This window comes from Eleutherodactylus coqui, chromosome 5 (assembly GCF_035609145.1).
Source record: "Eleutherodactylus coqui strain aEleCoq1 chromosome 5, aEleCoq1.hap1, whole genome shotgun sequence".
NCBI classification, from domain to species: Eukaryota; Metazoa; Chordata; class Amphibia; order Anura; family Eleutherodactylidae; genus Eleutherodactylus; species Eleutherodactylus coqui.
In genome coordinates, this window is record NC_089841.1 from 85,563,074 (window position 1) to 85,587,162 (window position 24,089).

The 24,089-nt window shown below is 42.6% G+C and overlaps 1 protein-coding gene across 3 annotated transcripts in view; it reads right to left on the reverse strand.

Annotated features, from left to right (window-relative positions):
* Positions 1-24,089, reverse strand: part of ADAMTS6 (ADAM metallopeptidase with thrombospondin type 1 motif 6) — a 310,696-nt gene that overhangs the window by 48,149 nt on the left and 238,458 nt on the right. For all 3 annotated transcript variants that reach the window (XM_066602794.1, XM_066602795.1, XM_066602793.1), the window contains exon 15: positions 15,474-15,576. In XM_066602794.1, the coding sequence (XP_066458891.1) occupies positions 15,474-15,576 (103 nt within the window). The remainder of the gene's footprint in view (positions 1-15,473; positions 15,577-24,089) is intronic.

The window sequence follows — 24,089 nt, forward strand, 5'->3', positions numbered from 1 at the left end:
AGAGGATTCGGATTGGCAGCAGTGGACGGCGCAGAACTGCGGGTAGACGATAGGTTGCTCGAAGCACTTTCTGCCATCCAGGACAGGACCTGCTCACACTGCTCATTTTCTAATAACCGTCTCCCGCGTGGACCCATTAATTGGGCGATGAATGTGGGGACGCCAGAAACGTGCCTCTCTCCTAATCGCGCAGCAGTCGGCTGCGACACACCTGGATCAGGAGCTTGGCCTGTGCCCACACCCTGACTTGGCCCTCCGCGTCCTCGGCCGCGTCCACGTCCTCTAGGCCTACCCCTACCCCTCAGCATGCTGTATTACCAGTGATTTGATTTCACAGGCAGGAAATAAATTGGCGCAAGACTGCAGGCCAAATATAATTTTTTACCTTTTTTTTAAAACGAAAGGCCCCACTGCCTCTAGTGAATGAATAATCTAAGTTTAATAACTGTGCTGTTTTCCTGCTAATGTGTCACAGAACGTGAGGGTAGCAGAGTTATTAACTGTGGCAGAGCAGGTATTTTATTTCCCAATTAAGGAAAGCAAATGGCGAAGCCAGGAGTAAAACGTAGCTGGGTGCGTATGATTTTTAAAGGTGTCACACGCAGCCGACACGTGTCCACCGCCCTTAGGACGGACAGAGGCCGGACAAATAGAATTATTTTCCGTTTTTTGGCACCAAAAGGCAGCACTGCGTATATTCTATGAACATGAGAAGTTTAATAACTGTGCTGTGTCCCTGCTAATGTGTCACAGAACGTGAGGGTAGCAGAGTTATTAACTGTGGCAGAGCAGGTATTTTTTTTCCCAATTAAGGAAAGCAAATGGCGAAGCCAGGAGTAAAACGTAGCTGGGTGCGTATGATTTTTAAAGGTGTCACACGCAGCCGACACGTGTCCACCGCCCTTAGGACGGACAGAGGCCGAACAAATAGAATTATTTTCCGTTTTTTGGCACCAAAAGGCAGCACTGCGTATATTCTATGAACATGAGAAGTTTAATAACTGTGCTGTGTCCCTGCTAATGTGTCACAGAACGTGAGGGTAGCAGAGTTATTAACTGTGGCAGAGCAGGTATTTTTTTTCCCAATTAAGGAAAGCAAATGGCGAAGCCAGGAGTAAAACGTAGCTGGGTGCGTATGATTTTTAAAGGTGTCACACGCAGCCGACACGTGTCCACCGCCCTTAGGACGGACAGAGGCCGGACAAATAGAATTATTTTCCGTTTTTTGGCACCAAAAGGCAGCACTGCGTATATTCTATGAACATGAGAAGTTTAATAACTGTGCTGTGTCCCTGCTAATGTGTCACAGAACGTGAGGGTAGCAGAGTTATTAACTGTGGCAGAGCAGGTATTTTTTTTCCCAATTAAGGAAAACAAATGGCGAAGCCAGGAGTAAAACGTAGCTGGGTGCGTATCATTTTTAAAGGTGTCACACGCAGCCGACACGTGTCCACCACCCTTAGGACGGACAGAGGCAGGACAAATAGAATTATTTTCACTTGTTTTACAAGCAAAAGGCAGCACTGCGTATATTCAATGAATAATAACTGTGTTGTGGCCCTGCCTATACAATTCTTTCCCTGCAGTATCAATGGAGGGTGCAATGCTCTGCAGAAGCGATTTTGAGAAGCAAAAAAAAATGCAGCACAGCTAACAGCAGCCTGGACAGTACTGCACACGGATAAATATGGCCCTAGAAAGGACCGTTGAGGTTCTTGAAGGCTACACTCACTCCTAACACTCTCCCTGCCTATGCAGCACTTCTGTCCCTAATGCCAGGTGCAACGGTCTGCAGAGGCGATTTTGAGAAAAAAAAATCCCACTGCTAACAGCAGCCAACACACAGCTATCAGTGGCCCTAATAAGGACCTTTGGGGGGTCTTGAAGCCTACACTAACTACCAATTCTTTCCCTACAGCAGCTCCGGTACAAACAGCACTGTCCCTCATCTAACTCACACCGCATCTGAGGCGAGCCGCGGGAGGGGCCGACTTTTATGTTCGGGTGACACCTGATCTTCCCAGCCACTCACAGCAGGGGGGTGGTATAGGGCTTGAATGTCACAGGGGGAAGTTGTAATGCCTTCCCTGTCTTTCAATTGGTCAGAAAAGCGCGCTAACGTCTCAGGGAAGGAAGTGAAAATAACCAGAACACCGCATGGTGTTCGTTACGAATAACGAACATCCCGAACACCCTAATATTCGCACGAATATCAAGCTCGGAAGAACACGTTCGCTCATCTCTAGCTATTACCTATGTAAGAAGGATGTAAAAGACACATGCAAATAAAAAGTAACTTTTAGAATAGGACACTATGATTTGGATTACAACGAGAAACAGGATGAGGATGATCCCATGTGTTATATGTGCAAACTGTATGGCTGAATATGGGCCCCGCAGACAAGAGGAGCAACTGCTACCAAAAAGTCTCCAGTGCTCCTTAGGCCCCCGGTCCACGGGCGAGGCGGAATATCGCTAGCCATATTCCGCCGCCAGGGAGAGAACTGACAGTTCTCTGCGGTGAGCCTATCTGACAGACAGGCTCACCACGGAGAATCGCGGCAAATCGCAGCATGCGGTGATTTGAGTTCCGCAAGTGGAGAATCGCTATGATTCTCCGCTCGTGGACAAGGGGCTGTGCTTACCATAGCAACGCTAAGGAAAGCGTGGATTATCGCCGCGAGTGATGCAATGCACTATCATCCGTGGACAGGAGCCCTTACTGTCTTATAGATCATATGCAGGGGCGTAACTATAGAGGATGCAGGGGATGTGGTTGCACCCGGGCCGGGAGCCTTAGGGGCCCCATAAGGCCTCTCTTCTCCATATAGGGAACCCAGTACTATAAGTAAAGCATTATAGTTGGAGGCCCTGTTACAAGCTTTGCATAGGGGCCCGGGAGCTTCAAGTTACGCCTCTGATCATATGTAAGTGACTACTCACACTCCCATCCACAATTACTGGGGTATTGGGAGAACTATAAATGAGGTGGTCTATGGCTAGCACCCTACTAACATCAAATTAGAAGTTGAAAGATGAGGGGCACATATTCAGTATTTGCACAGAGGTTCTAAGCTCTCGGTGTCTTCCAATGGTATTGTTAAACTGTTCATAAATTACAACCTACCACCCGTGCCATGCTAATCTCTCCGCGTACCCGTTTTCATGGGAGGAACACCAATGCTGGTGTGAGCTGTCTTACCAAACAGAAGTATGTGGTTGTATATGGTATTGTGTAGTACATTCATGCAGAGTTTTACAAATATACTAAGGCAGACATTTCTCATTATAAGACTATGTACTTTATCTCCAAAGAAAACCATTTAGATGACTATCAAGAACCTTTTGGTCATAAAATTGTCTGAAACTTGAGTAGGAATTAATACTTTAGACATCAGCAAACAGGATAATATATAAATACTCATAATGCTGTCTCCGTATTTCTACATGAGTTACTTTATGTGAGCAGATATACTGCCGTATGTTATCTTATGTATGGGGAAATAATTTGCAGGAATGCTAAGAATCTGTCTAAGTAGTTGATCATCAAGGGTAAAATTGACAAAAAATATGAGGCAGGATGAACTTGATGTGTAAAAACCCATAGAACTGTTCAAATAATTATTCTTTTATGAGCTAAGGTTAAGTGATTGGAAAGGAGAATGACAAGTGAACGACTGTAGACATACTGAGGCAGATTTACTAATACTGTCTAATAGTTAGTGTAAACCTAAACGAGACAGTCTTAAAATACGTCAGTTATCACAGGGACTCTGATGAATGATAAATCTGACCCATATTTACACTATATAGTCTAACTTTATACCATCTGTTAGTGGTCTTAGTATTATGATTTGACACCAAAATTTTGGCACATTTTGGCGGGAAAAGTCATATTTAGGCCATGCCCTCACAAAGCCACACCTTTTTTTAACTTCATGAAAAAAATGTCTAAAAGTGTCTAAAATAAATTGTAAATGTGGTGCAAAGCATGTGATAGAGTTTTATGGTGGATTTTCAATAGTAAATCTGCCCCAGAAAGTTAGTGCTCATTAATAGGGTATATGACATTTTAGTCCATGAAATACGCAGCATTTTTACTGCATGTATATGTGTGTATTTGGTGCTTAAGCGTTTTTTTTTTGGGGGGGGGGGGGGTGTTGCATACATATTCACGTGTGCAAAAAAAAAACTCTGCAAGAAAGTCCAACTGATCTCATTGTTTTTTCCCACAGTCTCCTGCCAAAATGCATAAAAACACAAAAAACAGGCATGCAATGACGTATTTGCTGCGATTTTACATGATCCTATAGACTTCAATGGGCAATTTCTGTCTGCGATACGGATCAAAATAGAACATGCCATTACAAGCGTAATACAACTAGAAATGATTTAACTATAATCATTGCTTAAATAGGGTTTAACAGAATCACAAGTTTTCGCCTAGCCACAGGATTGTGGATAACTTGCTGATAGCGGGGATCTCACTGCTGACACCCACACCAATCCAGAGAATGAGTATCCCATGTCCCCTGTCCTCCTCACTGAGAGTTTAGTGCATGCCCCCAGCGAGCAGGAGACTGCATGGAGCACTGGTCCATTCACTTTCTATGGGACAAAGGAGATAGTCAAGAGGCAAGTGCTCGGGTATTTCCATCAGCCCCATTGAAAAGCAGGGAGTGGTGATCGTGCATGTTCAGCAAAGGCTCCATTCATTCAGAAGTCACTGCAGGAGGAAAAGCAACCCTGCAGTGACAGGCCGAGGGGGTACACAGAACCCATGTTCTCTAGACTGGCAGGGGTCTCAGCGGTGAGACCCCCACTGATCAGCAAGTTATTCTCTATCCTGTGAATAGGGAATAACTTGTGATCCTGGTGTAACCCCTTTGAGTTTTAAATGTTCATTTCCGCAGCACATAGCCTCTGAAAACCCATGAAACCTGTCCATGTTGGCCATCCCCTGTAGACTAGAATGCACCAACTCTAAAACCACCAAATTATTTTACAATATGATCAAGAAATGTGCCTAGGGGTAAGCACGAGAGCATGATTGGTATCATTTCATTCAGTTCTTCCTTCACTAGAAATAATTAGTAATCAACCTAGAATCTGGCCCATGACAAAGCTTTAGCCCTACTGAATTTAAATTTTTTCAGTCAAGGCATCTTGTTTGGATTTAGAAGATGCCTAACTTTAGGCTCCGTAGACCAAGCTCTAATTCTAAGTCACTGATTAATTGTTCCTCCTCACTAACAATTTCCCCACCCTATTGTGACCTGATCTGTCCTTTTTTGGACATCTGTTTCACCTCACATCACCTTATTCTCCAGTATGCCAGACACAAAGTCAGTCGTCATATTTTATGAGGACAGTACGCATGACTTCAACCCACTAGACAAAGAATGCCATTTATGTAAACATTATGACTATAGCATTCATTCCAGCAATCTATTCAAATAAAGAACTGGAATGATTGAACAACTGGGATGGAATTTTGTTTTCCCCCTAAGATGAGGAAAATTGGCTTCCACTGCATGGTTTTTTTTGCCTTCCTCTGGATCAACAATGCAGAATAATAGGCTGTCTTTTTTCAGTATTACAAACCATGTTGCTATGAATGCAAACTATTGGTTTCAGAAGCCTTGCCCATATCTACTTTACCAAACAAGTAATGAAGTGGAAGTCAGAAGACGGAGAGCTCTGCAAAGTCCTCAGGTATACTTCCCTTTTCCAAAGTTAAAGGAGACTGATCAAGGTTTTAGGGTACACATTAATTCTACATGCACATGGTATCTTTATTTTGAGTTCATGCTAGACAAGCATTGCTTAGACTGGTCTTTGAACCCAACAGGCAACACACCACTACTTTCATTTAGTTGCACCAAACATATTTGGGGTCATGTATAAAACCCCAATACAGAGAAGAACAGCTGTGACAACCAATTTAATGCTTCTTTCATGTTCCATCCTACACTAAAATGCAAATTAGTGTTATCTTAAAGGGGTTGTCTCGCGGCAGCAAGTGGGGTTATACACTTCTGTATGGCCATATTAATGCACTTTGTAATATACATCGTGCATTAAATATGAGCCACACAGAAGTTATTCACTTACCTGCTCCGTTGCTAGCGTCCCCGTCGCCATGGATCCGTCTAAATTCGCTGTCTTCTGGCGTTTTTAGACGCGCTTGCGCAGTCCGGTCTTCTGCCTTGTGAATGGGGCCGCTCGTGCCGGAGAGCTGGTCCCGCGTCGTCATCGTAGCTCCGCCCCGTCACGTGTGCCGATTCCAGCCAATCAGGAGGCTGGAATCGGCAATGGACCGCACAGAGCCCACGGTGCACCATGGGAGAAGACCCGCGGTGCATCGTGGGTGAAGATCCCGGCGGCCATCTTGGAGAAGGAAGAAAGAAGTCGTCGCAGAGCGGGGATTCGGGTAAGTAATATATCTTTTTTTTTTTAACCCATCCTTTGGGTTTGTCTCGCTCCGAATGGGGGGCCCTTTTGAAAAAAAAAAAAAAACGTTTCGGCGCGAGACAACCCCTTTAAGGCCCATTTACATGAAGCGATGATCACTCAAAGATCACTCAAACGACAGTTTGAGTGACAGCTTTGAGTGATCATTTTGCATAAACTTTTAAGTAGCTACTCAGCTACTTAAGAGCAATTAAGTGTGCAAATAAAGCCTTAGCTGAAAGCAGTTAATAGCCCCAGAGCTCTTATCAGCTTTCAGTTCTTTTGTTCTCCAGTTTGAAACAATGCCATCAGCACTACCCATGGAGAACTGCTGATAAGGCTGAAGGACGATTTTTAGGTTGGACTGAATTTAACAATCAGCTAGCAGTGCATGAAAAGGGCACAATGACCGCGCGTTTAGACACAACGATTATCGCTCAAACAATTGCTTTTGTATATGGGCTCCGTGTAAATGGATCATTAGTTACTATGTGTAACTGGGTCATTTTTGCACTAAATAAATGACTGTGTTCTATTGTCCCAAAAGATTCACATTCCAATTGCTCTGGCCAATGGATTTTCACAGAAGTAAAATTTTAATGTGGCACCTTATAACATCATGTGTTTTTTTGTGAAAATAGCTCATCATAACTCAATAGTGATAAGTTAACTTTTAAAAAGTTTGGTTCGGCCGATTTGCCAAACATTTGCAAAAGGTTTGGTTCAGTCCGAATTAGTCAAACCAAACTGTAAGTTTACCCAAACCCCTAAAAATGGTGTATAACCCCTTAGTGACCAAGCCTGTTTACGCCTTAATGACCAGACCAAATTTTGCAAATCTGACACGTGTCACTTTAGCATGGAAAAAGACCAGAAAGGTTTTGCATATCCAAGCGATTCTGACATTGTTTTTTCGCCACATATTGTACTTCATTTAGGTGGAAAAAAAAGACCGATAGAATTTGTGTTTATTTATTAAAAGCGCCAAAATTGGGAAAATTTTGAAAAAATCTTCATTTTTTCACATTTCCAACTGCAATATCTCAAATATGTGCAAACATAATATAGAAATTTTTGCTAAGATTTATATTTCCATCCGTTTACTTTATTTTGGGCGCACATTGGAAAAACATTCGTTTTTTTTTTAACCATTTAGGAGACGTACAAATGTAACATTACTTTTCAGCATTTTGAGGAACACTTTGTTTTCCTACACCAATCCAAGATTGGAAAGGCTCATAGGAGTCAAAATGATAGATACCCCCACAAGTGACCCCATTTTAAAAACTACACCCTTTAACGTATTCACTGAGGGGTGTCATGAGTATTTTAACCCCACAGTTTTTTTTCAGGAGTCAATGCAATTTAGAAGAGAAAAACAAAAATTTCATATTTTTGCAAATATGTCATTTTAAAGACAGGACTTTTTTCTATAGTACACATGAAAATTAGGATTTGCACCTCAGAATGGATACCCCTGTTTGTCCCGTGCTCAGAAACGTACCCATTGTGGCCCTAATCTTACGTTTGGATGCACAATGGGGCCCAAAATGAAAGGAGCAATCGGTGGCTTTCGGAACAGAAATTTTGCTTGAAGGAGATTTAGGCCCCATTGCCCACTTGTAGAGCCATTGAGTGACCAAAACTATGGAGAACGCCCACAAGTGACCCCATTTTGAAAAGTAGACCCCTTAACGAATTTATCTAGGGGTACGATGACTTTTTTGACTTCACAGTTTTTGAATGAATCTAAGCCAAGCCGAAGGAAAAAAATTACAATTTTCATTTTTTTGGTAATTCTGTCATTTTAAAAGCAGTTTTTTTGTACAGCACATATATGAATGAAGACTTGCACCCCAAAATGGATACCCGTTTCTCCTGTGCTCAGAAACATACCCATTGTGGCCCTAATCATATGTCTGGATGCACAATGGGGCCCAAAATGAAAGGAGCAACCGGTGGCTTTTGGAACAGAAATTTTGCTTGAAGGAGATTTAGTCCCCATTGCCCACTTGTAGAGCCCTTGAGTGACCAAAACGATGGAGAACGCCCACAAGTGACCCCATTTTGAAAAGTAGACCCCTTATCAAATTTATCTAGGGGTACGATGACTTTTTTGACTTCACAGTTTTTGAATGAATCTAAGCCAAGCCGAAGGAAAAAAATTACGATTTTCATTTTTTTGGTAATTCTGTCATTTTAAAAGCAGTTTTTTTGTACAGCACATATATGAATGAAGACTTGCACCCCAAAATGGATACCCCTGTTTCTCCCGTGCTCAGAAACATACCCATTGTGTCCCTAATCATATGTCTGGATGCACAATGGTGCCCAAAATGAAAGGAGCAAGCGGTGGCTTTCGGAACAGAAATTTTGCTTGAAGGAGATTTAGTCCCCATTGCCCATTTGTAGAGCCATTGAGTGACCAAAACGATGGAGAACCCCCACAAGTGACCCTATTTTGAAAAGTAGACCCCCTAACGAATTTATCTAGGGGTATGATGACTTTTTTGACTTCACAGTTTTTGAATGAATCTAAGCCAAGCAGAAGGAAAAAATTATGATTTTCATTTTTTTGGCAATTGTGTCAATTTAAAAACTGTTTTTTTTGGAAAGTGTACATAGGAATGAAGACTTTCACCCGAAAATGGATACCCCCATTTGTCCCGTGTTCAGAAACATACCCATTGTGGCCCTAATCTACTTAAAGGAAACATAGCTAGGCCTATAATGGAAGGAGCACCCGTTGGATTTCAGGGTACAACGGAATAAATTCCAGTCCCCATTGCCCACATGTAGAGCCATTGAGCATCCAAAACGATAGAGAACCCCCACAAATGACCCCATTTTAAAAACTAGACCCCTTAACAAATTCATCTAGGGGTGTACTGCATATTTTGACCCCAAAGTATTTAATGAATCTAAGCAAAGCAAAAGGAAAAAATTACGATTTTCATTTGTTTGGCAATTTTGTCAATTTAAAAACTGTTTTTTTTGTACAGTGTACATAGGAATGAAGACTTTCACCCCAAAATGGATACCCCTGTTTGTCCCGTGTTCAGAAACATATCCATTCTGGCCCTAATCTACTTACAGGACACATGGCTAGGCCCATAATGGAGGGAATGCCCGCTGGATTTCAGGGCAGAACTGAATAAATTCCAGGCCCCATTGCCCACTTATACGGAAAAAAATTTGACTTCCTAAAAATAATCCCCCCCCCCCGCCATCTCCATTTTTTGGCATTCCCTAAATATTAGATAAAGGTAATAATATAAACTGCGTTTTATGTCCGAAGACAGAGGTAATTACGGAGGCTGGTTGGGTTGGGCACATGGGGCAAGAAAACCGGGTATCCCCCCTCCTCTCATGTATTTTGGGGGGTATTTCGTAACCTCAGCGGCAGGGATGGGGTGTAGAAAGTGGCGCTGTGAGGCTTTGTAATCTTGCTGCGGTGCAGCGGTCTCACAGAGAAGGCGCTCAACAAGGTGCTCCTGGAACTGCAGGAAGACGAACGTTCCCGGGGCTTCTTGTAAATTACGGATTACAGGTAGCGGTCTGAATAACGCCGGGCTCACGTAGCCGTAGGCGGAATCCGCTTGCCGAGGCCCACAGCGGATCCCAGTTGTGAGCCCGTCTGTGACCCTGCGTACGGCTACATAATGTACTGCGCATAACTGCCTACTCACACAGGCGTTTTTTTGTTTATATTTCCCATGCCGTCGCTTAAAGATGACCCGGGTACCCGCAGCCCGTACACAATGTGTTTGTATATGGGCTGCGGGTATATCCGCGGCCATAGAGCACAATGGGCTCTAGGTCGCGGATATCCGCAGTAAAATATAGCATGCTGTGTTCTGTTTCTGCGAGTGGATTCCGTAATTCTGACCCGCTAATTGGGTGGAATTGTGTAATCCAATGCATGCGATTGATCCGTGGATTACCGCTGATCAAGCGCATGCAGAACCCGTAATTCCTCTCCGGTCACGCGTGACCGGCCTAATGTTAGATCGCTACTTTATCACGTGACCAGGGACCGCTCAGCGAGGCCTCCGGTCACTGCTCCAAGCACTCAGCGACCATTGGTCGCTGGGAGCAAGGAGATTTCAAATTTCCTGGGCTTCCCAGCTCCTGCGAATCTGTCCGGCATTTTGCCGGCGGGTGCATGAGCAGCAGCCGGAAGGGTCCATAGAGGATAATCGCATCTGGATTCAAATGCGGAAGCCTCCGAGAAGATGTTTCATCTCCCCCAACCGATCGCATCTTTGAGGGGAGATGAAACTGCCACTTTTTAAAGAACTTTTACGTGATCGCCATTATGCATTGGATAACGGCGATCACGTGACCAGTAATCGCATACCGCGGCTCCCCGTGACATCTCCAGGCTCTTGGCTACCTTTTGTAGCCAGCAGCAGGGAGATTTTATATTTTTTGGGCAATATTTCACTTTTGCGCATGCGTCCGCCATCATGCTGACGGGCGCATGTGCCGAAGCTGGGGTAAGGTCCACAGATCAACATCCCACCAGGGAACAAATCCGGGACCTTGGGTACGTAATTTCATCCCCCCTTACGGATACGATCCATAAGGGGAGATGAAACTTTAACTTTTTAAACTTTTTTTTACTTTTAACTTTTTTTTTTGTTTTACTTTTTAACTTTATATGATCACCGTTATCCGATGCATAACGGTGATCATATGACTGGAAACCGCATGCGCGCCGCATCGGCACATCGCAGAAGCCAGCGGGGGGTCCCGACACCGGCCGGAGGACATCGGCGGACCTGAGGTGAGTATTTTCACCTCCCCTCATGGATCCGATCAGCGGGGATTCGTGCGGCGGACCTCGGTGGGTAATTTCAGCTGCTCCGATGGATCCGATCCATCAGAGCAGCTGAATCTTTAACTTTTATTGCACTTTTATTTACTTTTTTGCGATCGGCGCTATCCATTGCATAGCGCCGATCGCAATGCCGGGTGGGGGGGGGCTCCGAACAGCCCGGGATGACAGCTCCATGCTGTCAGCTACCTGCTGACACCGACAGCATGGAGCTGTCACGTCCACAGCCCGAGGGGCATTATTCTCTGCAGGACACATGTTTTTACGTCCTCAGAGAATAAAGCCCACTTCGGGAGGACGTAAAAACAGTATGGGCTGGTCGTTAAGGGGATAACATGGTCTTAAAGCCATACTGAGAGCGTTATACGAGGCTTTTATGACTTTTGATGATTATCCGTTTATTAGCATCCAACCTTCAGTCACTCTATGGATCAATGTTCTCCATGGATTCCTGTCTTTCACTGCTTCCTCAAATTCGCGATTGACATATTCGTGGTGCCCTTGATTGTATCCAGCCATCTTGTTGTTTGTCGTCCTGATTTTGTCTTTCCACTGACCTTGCCAAGCATCAGTACTGTTTCCAGTGAGTTAGCGGTCATCACGTCTCCAAAAAAAGAGAGCCGCTGTTTGATGATTTTGCCCTCTACTGATATTTTCGGTTTGACGCGATCTAACACTACCTTGTTTGTTGTCATGGTGGTCCGAGGTATCCGTAGCATTCTCCACCAGTACCAGAGTTCAAACGCATCAATTTTCCTTCTGTCTGTTTTCCTGAGCGTCCAGCTTTTGCAACCATACGTAGTTATGGGAAAGACTATTGCATTGACCAGTCTGGTTTTTGTTGCAATGCTAATGTCCTTGCTTTTCCAGATCTTTTCCATTCCCTGCATTGCAATTCTGCCAAGTATAATCTGTCTCTTGATCTCAGGTCCAGATTGCCCATTGCAATCGATTTTATGTCATTTAGACAGTGTTATACACCAGTGTTCAGGACTAGTGCTGAGAGAAGAAAACCAGTAGAACTATGCTAAAAGCTCGATTCAGGTTCCTGCAGAGCCAAACTTTTACCAAAGTTTGACCTTATTCAGGGTTCTACTGGTTCAGTTTGCTCAACACTACTCATTGTCATCAAAGTATCATGGTACCACAATGTGTCATGGATGTCTTTAACTTTTCATTGAATATTCCAGAAAGTTAGATAATACTGCACTTCTTTCTGCAATAGAATGACGAATCCCAGAAGATCAGACATTGACTTATATGGAAGCTACCTTCCAACAGTTGGCGCTGCAGAGATATTATACCATCTCTCATTTGCATATTAAATTTCCCAGGGAGCACTGAGTGCCCTATAAATCTCCCTAAGCCTACTTGGCCCTTTCCACAAGGAAAAACAGTACTCCGCCTGACTGAATGTGTAGGTTTACCATATTGCACTGCAGGTGAAATCACTGTACTGTCTTCACTTAGTATGAAGGAATACCTAATTATTAATAGATCTGATTCACAGATTATTTTAGGAAAATGCTTTAAACTAAACAGTCAAAATAAGGGAGACACATTAGAAATGTAAAACAAATTCACAATAAATACAGTTTTGTCATATTTAATAGACGTTAGCACAATGTGTGCTGCAGGGTGCACTTTAATGTGTGTCCTTCAAATGATTAAGTGAATGGAAAAGCACATTAAAAGAATGACCTAATTTTCCTTTATATAAAGGATCTGGGATGCTGCGCAGTAAAATGTCACACAATTCAGACCAGTTCAGTTTACAGTTGTTCTTCTCTTCAAGCAGACAAAACTGTGTCTGTGTAATAGCAAAGGGAAGGATTACGGGTGGAATCTTAAATTATCATCGTCTGCTTGTATGGCAGACATGTGGTTTACAATCCTGCCCTCGGTTATGTAGGAAATAGAAGAACACATTCACCTCGCATACAACTGTGAAGGTTTTCTCTAGGCCAAGTAACACATTTGATAAACATGGAAGTGTATTCATTAACCAGGTCTATATGACTAATCACCTTATTTGGAATTACCAGAGATAACATTTAGAAAGATCTGATTAACAGAGTTCTCCCATGATGACAACTCTTCTCTATGTGGCCTATCTTGGCATTTAGAAGTCGGAGAATGGAGTCACCTGCTTTGGATCACTCTCCATTGTGGAAAGAAACCATTTATTACATCCAAAGAATGGGTGCCATGTAATGTAATACTGCATTTCCAGACAGACCTAGAGCTTAAGCCTGAATAGGAGTTGACCATTTTGAAACAACGCCTTTAATATTGCCATCTGAGATGCAAAGGAAAATGGCTTAAAGAGCACCTGTCAGGTAATATGAGCGCCATAAATGAAGTTTTTGGGCTCATAGGACAAAGCCCGCAGAGTCCACATATGTTTTTTTATATTTTCTGGCTCCACATTTCTTTGCTGTCTGTCAAGGAAGTCGCCACTAGGTCAGTTCACTGGCACGCACACACGCATAAAAGAAACAGCGTATGCACTAGCAAGCACTGAATGCAGAGATGATTCCAATGGATGGACGGAGCAGAGAGTTTCTAACAAAGGATCAGGGAGCCGGGTAAGTATAAAAAGCACACTCCCATACTCCGCAGAGCCTATTAAGTTATGGCATAGGGCATGACAGGTTCCCTTTAAGCCGTTTCCTCCTACATCTTAAAGGGCAATATTAAAGGAGTTATCTCATGACATAACAGGTTCCCTTTAAGGACTGTGTTAAGCCCCATTTACACGCAAAGATGATCGCTCAAAATTCATTCAAAAGATTGAAAGTTTTGAGCGATCATTTTGCATAAAGTACTAATTGGCACTAATGCCCATAAGTACTTTATCAGCCTTATTTGTGCGCAAATGAGCCTCAAGTTGCTGTTGCAGAACTCAGCTGGAGGTCTGTAATTAGCTCTATTGTTCAGCCATGGGCTGCTAAGAGAAAACAATGTAATCTCTATCTTGTGTAGATAGCAGCCTGCAGGCTGTTTTCAGCCATAGGCTGCCCACAGAATAGAACGTTATCTCCTACTCCCAGTGTGCCGTCTGAATGATGGTTTTTATGCTGAACTAAAAATCATAGTTCAAATGAAAAGTGCATCGTTTTATCGAATTTTGAGCAATAATCATTGCGTGTAAAAGGGCCTTCAGTCCAACTTTGAGATGAACAGATAAGATGATGCCCTGCAACAACAGTTGGGAATATTTTCCTAGCAACTGGCCTAATGTAAAAAAAAAAAGAAAAGAAAATGTTCCATAGGCAGAATAGTCACGACAAATGTGATATTTACGGAAGCATTTATGTCAATGCACTGTCCTAGTCACGTTGTGTAACAAGGCAGGACATTTTCAATATAGTAGGAGCAAAAAAAATCTGGGTTCGTAAAAGACATCTTTATTAGGAATAAATGCTTAAAGATGCATGTAATAAGGGGTGAGCACATGCGATGGTGCCCACACATTTACGTTGCTTCTTGATCATCGGATAGTGAGCAATGTGACATATTCAGAGTTTATAAAACCAAACTGACCAATCAAATTCATCCATTAAAACATACCTATAGAATTTGTTTCTTTAAATTCTAGTTATGTCACATTGCTCACTATGTGGTGATCAAGAAGCAATAGTGTGTAGAAGGAAAAAGTGGATCTTTTTCTGGTGCATTCCCAAAGTGTTTTCCAAACACCTTCTCAGCTTTAAAAAGAGATCACGTTTTATTTTACTATTCAGATTAGAAAATGACGGTTGACTGATTAGTTACTATTGGATGGGAAAGACATAAGAACTATCTTTAAAGGGGTTGTCCCACTTTTCGCTGTTTTGCTGCACGAAGCAGACAGCTTCTTATATTGTGCAGTGGACCAGGTGGGTATTGCAGGCTGAGTCCCACTCACTTCAATTAGACTCAGCCTGCAGCACCAAACCAGGCCACTGCAGAATTTACAGAGCTGTCTGCTTCCTGCATTAAAACACCTAGGAATTGGGTAACACCCCTTAACTCTTATATATAAGATATAATCGAGGACGACGCAAAGATAGATACTATAAAGAAGCAAGACTCCACCAGTGAGAAGTGATGATCAATGATAGCGATATCAAAAATAATGAACAGTGATGAAGTCACCCTTCAGTTGAAGTTATCATCTACCACCATCAGACCTTACCTCCAGTGTAGGGTTTCCAGTTGTAATATTTCCCTCGGAAAGGCATATTATCAAAGTCTGCACATTGCTTTTCTCTGAAGTCACGTGACCCTGATGGACAAGGCTAGGGGAAAAAGAATAAAAAGCCTAATGTAAGTATAATGCTTAGAATCGTGTGCTTAACAGGTATGACCCAAGAGTAGTAACATATATTGTAACAAACGCACATGGTAGTACATTGTATACCATATTAGCAACTGCATATACATTTAAAGGAGCATTCCCTTCTTGTTGGGCTTCTGAAATTTTGTTTTTGCATTTATCATTGCCCTTTCAATAACTATGAAGGATTTTAAAGAACACAAACGAGCAGCAGAGAACGGAGGCCACCAGACCCTCAGACCTCTTTAAAAGGAACCTTTCAGAATTTTAAGGCAGTAAACCAAACCCACCACTAGAATAATCACCATTTAGAAAACCTATTGTCCCATGACAATGGTGAAGATGGACATGTAGCATTGTACAGTAGTACAAGACTATACAATTGGCATGCAGACTAAATTGTATATTGGGTAATGTTGGACAGGCACAATCTAATAGAGATTGCATAAACAGTTTTAAGTGTTAAACCAGTTCCTCAACAGCTTCAATCTCCAATACATGTCAAGGATCTCTTAGCAATGAATTCATCTGGTATCTCCTTATAAATACACGTAAAAACCAGATGAAGAATCTCGATAAGCAAAGCTTTGGAAAAGCAGTTAAAGTTCTGCAGCTCCGGCTGCTTGAAAGTTTGTGCAAGTTGTACCTTTATTGCTGTGCAACTTATTGAAGTCCATCAACTACCATTATAAATAACTGTATGAGGAATGTAAGAGAAATGAAAGAGCTTGACATATGCCCTAAACTACTATAGGCAGAAAATCCAATAAAGCAACCACTGATGAAGAGTGAAGACTATGGGCTCTGTATGGAAATAGACTGCTGTCAATGAAATAGTGGAGCCTTGTTAAGTATAGCATGGTAGACATCCAGTTTCAGCATAGATTTTCCAGTCTACTGTTAGGCCTTACAGTACCAAATCTATCAAACAGTTACAATGATTTTCATACATATAGGTAAGGAGAGGTTCGCATACAGTTTTCAGACCAAACCCATAGCAGAAACAATGACTTTAGGCAAAAAGAGGACAAAAGGTGCAAATTTTGATCTCCGTTTGACCTGGTTTACATCTTTTTCTAGCAGAATAGCATAATCAACTACACTATTTTCCGTCTTTTTTGTAGGACATGAATGGAAACCAGTCTACAGGGAGACAAAAGCTTGCACCTTTGGTCTTAGTTGGCTTCATTAAAGACAATGGTTTCACTATGGGTTCTGTTTGAATACGGTTTCAAGTTCACAAATGCAACCATGGGATGGGAAGCTTAATACAGAGCAACGCAAAGTAAACCCAGCCTAAGGCTCTTGTTGGTCTACGTCAGTATTTCCTAACCTTTTCAGCCTTGGGGCACCACTGGGTAAAAGACATTTTAGCACACAGTACCCCAGTAATTTTGATACCCATAAAAAACTGTTGGCTACCAATGCCTGATATTTACTTAAAAATAGAAAAGAGCAACCTACCAGCAGCAGCCATTGCACCCTCTACCCCCTCCCTCCCAGCAGCAACCAATTTCATCCAGTTACCCCTTACAGCAGCAGCCATGAATCCACTCATCCAGTCCCAACAGCAGCCCCTTCCCAGCAGTAGCCATTGCACCCCCCAAGCTGCAGCCACTTCATCCACTTTGTTTTCCTCCTGACAGCAGCCATTGCACCCACTCCCTCTGTCCCAGCAGCAGCCATACTACTCACTTTATCCTCCAATCCCCAGCAGCCGCCATCACCGATGGCTGATCAATTCTTTACCCCAATCAGCAGCCCAGTTGGGAAATAATTTTCCAGCCAGCTTCTTGGCCAATATAATCAAACAACTTATGTGTTTCATTATTCTGGAGTGGAAGACGCAGCTTCTTTTTACCTCATGCTCCTCCCAGGCAAGGCAGCATGACTGGTAGTTGTAGGTGGCACTTCCATCTGGGGAGGGCAAGGAGACTAGCACGGATTCTCATAATTTCCTAGCCGTGGCACTCCTGGCAGGTTCACATGGCACCCTGGTTTGGAATCACTGGCCTATGTTCACAGCGAAAGCCATGTTGCTGTACAAGAGTTCAAACACAGATTTGCGTACAGTCCTTAGAAAAGGTTTTCCCTACTGGGCCCAAGGCCAGTCACCAGTCTAAGTCTTGAGGAGGAAGAGATACAGCAATGTCATTTTCCGGGACTGTGATCTTGAAGAAATTACATATGAGTAAGTAAGGTCACCTATTTATCGAAATTAAGAAATTAGTTTGAGGTCACCAGACATTTCCCCTATAGCAGCCAATGCAGTGGAAATGTAGCAGTACATGATGGTCATCCAAATAAATGGCAATTATAAATAGACGGACCAAATCCGCTAGAATGACCAGCCCTCTGGCTCATTGAGCGGCGACCTCCCACTATGAGGTCCATAGGCCCTAATAAAACAAACTTTTTAAAGTTTCAAAAATGTAACACAGTGCTCCCTATGTAACATTATGCTGCTTCTAAGTGCTATACTGTATAAAGACTGCAGAAATGTTATTACGCATTAAACTGTAACATCTGTTTGTAAGATAAAGACTATTTATGAAGGCACAAGTACAGAAATGTCAATAACATTGCCTACTGGTGGCTAAGCTGTAATGATAGCTTATTGTATCTGTATTACTAGTGCACCGTATAACAAATACAATACCTTCTCAAAAGCCTTAGTAATTACAGCTTATTTTTATTCTGCTTCCTACCGCAGCATGTCAAGGCTGTAGGATTTGGAAGGTGAAGCCATTGCACATTTTAAAACTATGCGAATCATACTGAAATGCCAAGTGAAGTCTGAATATTTGTGAATTACACCACACGACTAGTAAAAACATTGTGTTCCCTGAGCAGTATGATGCTGCTTTGGTATGTGTGACTTAGCGGTAGAGGAAAAATACAGCGGAATCGACAGCAACAAGATGTAATGATTCCATTTGGGTACAAATTAGAATGACCCAATAATGACAACATACTGTACACTGTCATTTATAAATCAGTGGTACTTCACTAAAGGAAATAAACTTCATCCGCCTTACAAGTAAAACATTCCAAAACCAATCTTCTTTATATTTTCCAGTGTAATACCCCCCTCGGAAATGAGAGAACGGAGCAATGCCAGTGAAAATAACATTTAAATATTGAAAAGAGGTGACTGAAGGTAATTCATCACCAGTGGTGGAAACAAGAAATAAACCATCACAATCCTGAAGTCAAGACACAGGCATGAAAAAATATGTTAATCCAGAATTGTTAACGAATTCACCAGTCATTTGGCTTACAATGTAGAAATGTAGCAAGGTTTAAAGGCTATGGAAGCCTTTCTGCATGAAAAATCAATATATACATATCTTACTAAGACGCTTCAGATGCACAATTATGCACTTAGGGTTTTTTTTTACATTACGTTTTCCTTATCATGCATTTAGAAAGCTTCATACTTGGTTTGCAGGCTCTCCTACATTCACGTTTCTGGCTCAGGGGCATTCTCAGAACTGATCATCTCTCTCATGAAGGTACATAAGCTCTGTTTCCTTATCTTTCAGAGGCGGTGTATCATAACTAAGCCCATTCAATACTAAACAGCTATCTCTCATCCTCTCTCTGAGTAGTTGAAGGTCCTTCCGCCCTCACTGCTAATAGAGAGCAAAAAATTCACCAGAGGTGAATTACAGCCCTCTGTAATAGAAGGGGTTAATGCCCACGGCCGGTGTTTCACCGCAGCTATTAGGTTCTATTGAACCTAATAGCTTAATGTACAGGCTGCGGAATTCCACCGCGGAATTCCGCAGCGTGAAATTACCTGCGGCATGTCCTATTTGCCGCGGGAATATGCGCGGACGGCTTCCATTGTAGTCAATGGAAGCCGCCCGTCACGCTATACTTCCGCTGTAGCACAGGGAAAGTATAGCGTGAATACGTGCCTTGCCCACCACATCATATGACACTGCCGGCGCATCATGTGACACCACCGGTGCGTCATATGACACTGCCGGCACATCATGCGCTGTACTGCGCATGGGCACCAGCGGTGTCATCCAGGAGCTACGCAGCGGAACCGGAGGCGAGTATGGGGTCTTTGGGGTATTCCGCTTGTGGAGCCCGTCACGGCCGTGGGCATTAGGCGTAAGTTTCTCCGCTACATCTGTATTTAACAAATCAAATGGGCAGATTTCGAGGTAAATTTTTTGGCAAATTGAAGCAAACAACTGGTACCACATTTTTTAAACATAGGTAGGCAATCTTATGGGTCAAGTAGATCAAAGTGCTATCTTTATTCTTTATGTAACTTGAAAAAGTTAAAGGGGTTGTCCCTTTAACTTTAGCCCCCCCGTTCGGCGCGAGACAAACCCGATGCAGGGGTTTAAAAAAAAAACGCATAGTACTTACCCGAATCCCCGCGCTCCGGTGACTTCTTACTTACCTTGCGAAGATGGCCGCCGGGATCTTCACCCACGGTGGACCGCAGGTCTTCTCCCATGGTGCACCGTGGGCTCTGTGCGTTCCATTGCCGATTCCAGCCTCCTGATTGGCTGGAATCGGCACACGTGACGGGGCGGAGCTACGAGGAGCAGCTCTCCAGCACGAGCGGCCCCATTCAGAAGGGAGAAGACCGGACTGCGCAAGCGCGTCTAATCGGGAGATTAGACGCTGAAATTAGACGGCACCATGGAGACGGGGACGCTAGCAACGGAATAGGTAAGTGAATAACTTCTGTATGGCTCATAATTAATGCACAATGTACATTACAAAGTGCATTAATATGGCCATACAGAAGTGTATACCCCCACTTGCTTTCGCGGGACAACCCCTTTAATGGTGGATTTCTATGGGTTCTTGAACATTTGCTTTTTCAGTGGAATCTGTGCAGGCTCTAATACAATGAAAGTCAAGCAGAAGACAACGCGCTTTGCAGCTGATGCTGGGGCCAATCAATTGCCGCGGCTTGTCTCAAAGTGTATGCTAGCAATAGCCGCACATGTAAACCACAACACAATTTTTTTTTCAAACAGACTGCCGAAGATAGGCAAGTCAGTTATCTCCAGGCGTCCCATTGAAGTGAATGGAATGGTGATGTGTATGTGCGGCCACCGCTACCATACACTTTGGGATGAGCCGCATCTGGACTCTTTGCATGACAGCTAAGACCTGCCATTGTATAATCCCTTTAACTTATATTAAAGGAGTTATCATGGGAGAAAAAAAATGTGAAAGCAGGTCAGTGTGTAGGGAAAACATACAAAGTCATACTTACCTCGCCCAATCTCCCGTCACTCCCATCCCGCTTGTGCCCGGTTCCCTGCTGCAGAAGTGAAGACATTCAGATAGCAGCACATGTGACCACGGCAGCTAATCAGTGGCCAAAGTGAGCAGGTGAATGGCTGCAGATGGTCACATGTAATCAGTGTCATAATTTCAGGGTCACTGCAGAACTGAGGATCAGCAACAGTGGGCGAAAGGAGTATGAATTTTTTCTACCACTATAATTTCTTTGCAATTAATTTTTGGATAACCCCTTTAACGTACTGAATATATGTCCTGTGTGTTCAGTGATAATGGAAAAGTTTATGGTGCAATTAAAAGTGGGTGTGCATATGTTTTGTATGGAAGATGAAACTTGGAATTATTATCATCAACTTTCAGCACTGTGTACTCATTTTACCATCCTTGGAAGGATGGAAGGCTGAGTCAAACTTGAGCTGGCTACTTGAACCACACGGTGATTGAACTCCCAACCTTCAGGTCATGAGCGAGAGCTTAGGACTGCATTTCTGCTGCCACACGAGGCTCTCTGAACATGATAATGTTCAGCTGTCATTTTAGTCATACATTTCCAGGAGGAATAACAAAAACTGCACAAATCAGAGTTCTAAAAGTTATTCCATGTTGAATGTAAGAGGGACAAGGGAGAGCTGACTGGCTCTCTTTATTGACTGGAGCTGGTTAAGATAAAGCAGAAAAGCAGATATGCATGCATTATATAGACATATAGGTGCGAGATACAATCAGGAGGTGTAGACTAGGGGTTTCCAAGTGCTCCACGAAGCCACTGGAGTGAGTAGAGACACTGAGCGCCATGTAGCAGAGTTTTACAGCTGCTAGTAACATTTTTCATTTCCTGCCTTTTACAGTCTGCATTAGGAGTTTTCTAAATTAATAAACATTGTTTTGTAAGAATGTGCGGCTTTCTAGTACAGAAAAGTGGCCTGGAGGAGGAAAGCAATTTTCATGTATGAAGAGCAGTCAGGGAACAGGAGAAAAGAATTAAATTACCCTGGAGAGTTAAGAGACCTTTTTTTCCCTCTACAAAGAGCAGAATCAGCAAAGACCTACGTCTTAAAATTATTAAAGGGATGATGGATGCTGACACCGGGTATAAACGGTTGAAGAAAAACATCAGGTTTAAGAAACATATTTGTCATTCACAAACCATCAGGTTCTCCTATAGTTAACTCCAGCATTCATCAAAAGCAGGGCTTCGAAATCCCAAACTGCAGTCCGGTCTAGGTTTAATATCTACACCTAGTGTATTTTTTACTTCAATGACAGAAAGTGATGTAACTTTGATGTGCTCCATAAAATCAACTGGGTAATAACATAAATGCCCCAATCTCAAACAGCAAAGCCTATAATCTCTGATCTTGATGTAAAGAACTAGGTGAGCAAAACAGTCATAGTCTGTATATGCTCATTTGATGATTAAGTGGAGGCTCCGGTTAAATTTCTCATTTTAATCACTTCTTAAAGGGGTTATACAACTTCTAGCTGTTTTGCTGCAGAAAGCAAACAGCTATGTGCACTGCACAGTGGCCTAGGTTGGTACTGCAGGTTAAGTCCTATTAAAATGAATGGGACTTAGAGGGAGGGGTGATGAAGAACAATTTTAACCCTAACCTATTCAAAAAATGGGCCCGAGAATTCCAACATACAGAGCTACCCGAGAAATTGATTGAGAGTTGGTCTTCTGTGAGGCAGGCGATATCAAATGAGAGATGGAGGGAAACCTATTTTAAAATAATCCATGGAGCTATATATGGGTTTGACAAGCCACACAATCCTAAAGGACCGACTAGATTACAAGCATGCCCTATGTGCGCTCACCCAAAATCTGACTTCTTACACAACATATGGCACTGCCCCAAAATCCAAAATTATTCGGCAGATGCGCAAAAGCTAATTCAAGATATAGGGGGGCAACACCTACAACTGACTCGGCAGACGTACAGGAAGATATAAGTATGAACTAAAGCTATATACATTGTAACCATTGTACAGAAAAACTATGTTAACATCTATAGGTGAAAGCACTACTGTAAATGTATATCTTGAGTACATGACTTTTGATGACTACCAAAACTTGTACATGTATGATCTTCCTAAATGCCAATAAAAAAGAATTAAAATTTTTTTTTTTTAAATTAATGGGACTGAGCCTGCAGTACCAAACCAGGTCACTGAGCAACATATAGAGCATTCTGCGTCCGGCAACAGGACAGGCCATAAGTGGGACAACCCCCTTAAAAGGAGTCCTATAGATTTCCTAATAAATAAAGTTTTCTTGCATAAGATGCCACTGACAGCAAATGGGCAGAGAAAAATGCAGCACTGGCACTACAGTTTTCTCATATTGGGCAGGAAGCAAAATCCAAAAGAATTGAAGAACATAATGAATATTCTTGAATTACCTGACGAAGGAATAGAGCCCCTTCATCAGGTAATTCAAGAAAAGGATAGTTCTAGTAATCTGGTTCAAATTGCCCTACTTTCCCTCCCTCTCCACCCCCCACCCCACTTCCTCCCCTAAGAACCTCCGGATACAGAGTTCGCTCTTTCCTAAGCTATAACCTTATAAAAGTTGGTATCACATTATTGTATCCAATCAATTGCTCGCTTATTCTATAAATGATGCTAACAAAAATGTATTGATAAAAAAAAAGAAAAGGGATAGTTCTGCACCTTTCTTTGGCTATTTTTTAATACTGGTACCAATCTGACCCAGTGAAGGCATAACGAGTGACTGTTATCCCATGGACTTCTGGTTGTTACATCCCGCACACAACCAAGAGCAAGGTTCCACCAAGTCTCCATCCTTCCCTATGTGTATGGTCATATATACCGGCTTTTGAAGTGTTCTGCCTGTTTCTTTTCCCTTCTAATGCGTCACCAAATGGCATATCATAAACTTTATATCCTCAAATACATTTCTATCCAGGATCAGAGAGGGACATGGTCGAAGAATCAAGAAGTTCTTTTCTGTCTGTTGAATCCCGGTGTATACACTGATGTGAACAGAGCTGTAACGGCTGCAAAACCCATAACTATTGACTTAAAAGTGTTTTCATAGAGTCAGAAACAAGTGACTGTGAATGGCACAAAATAAAAAACTAAGCCATACTCTCTGGTGAGATGTCCCTCATGTTCTGGTCCAAGAAGTTGCAGCAGCAGCTGTCACATGCCATTTATTGTATGCATGAC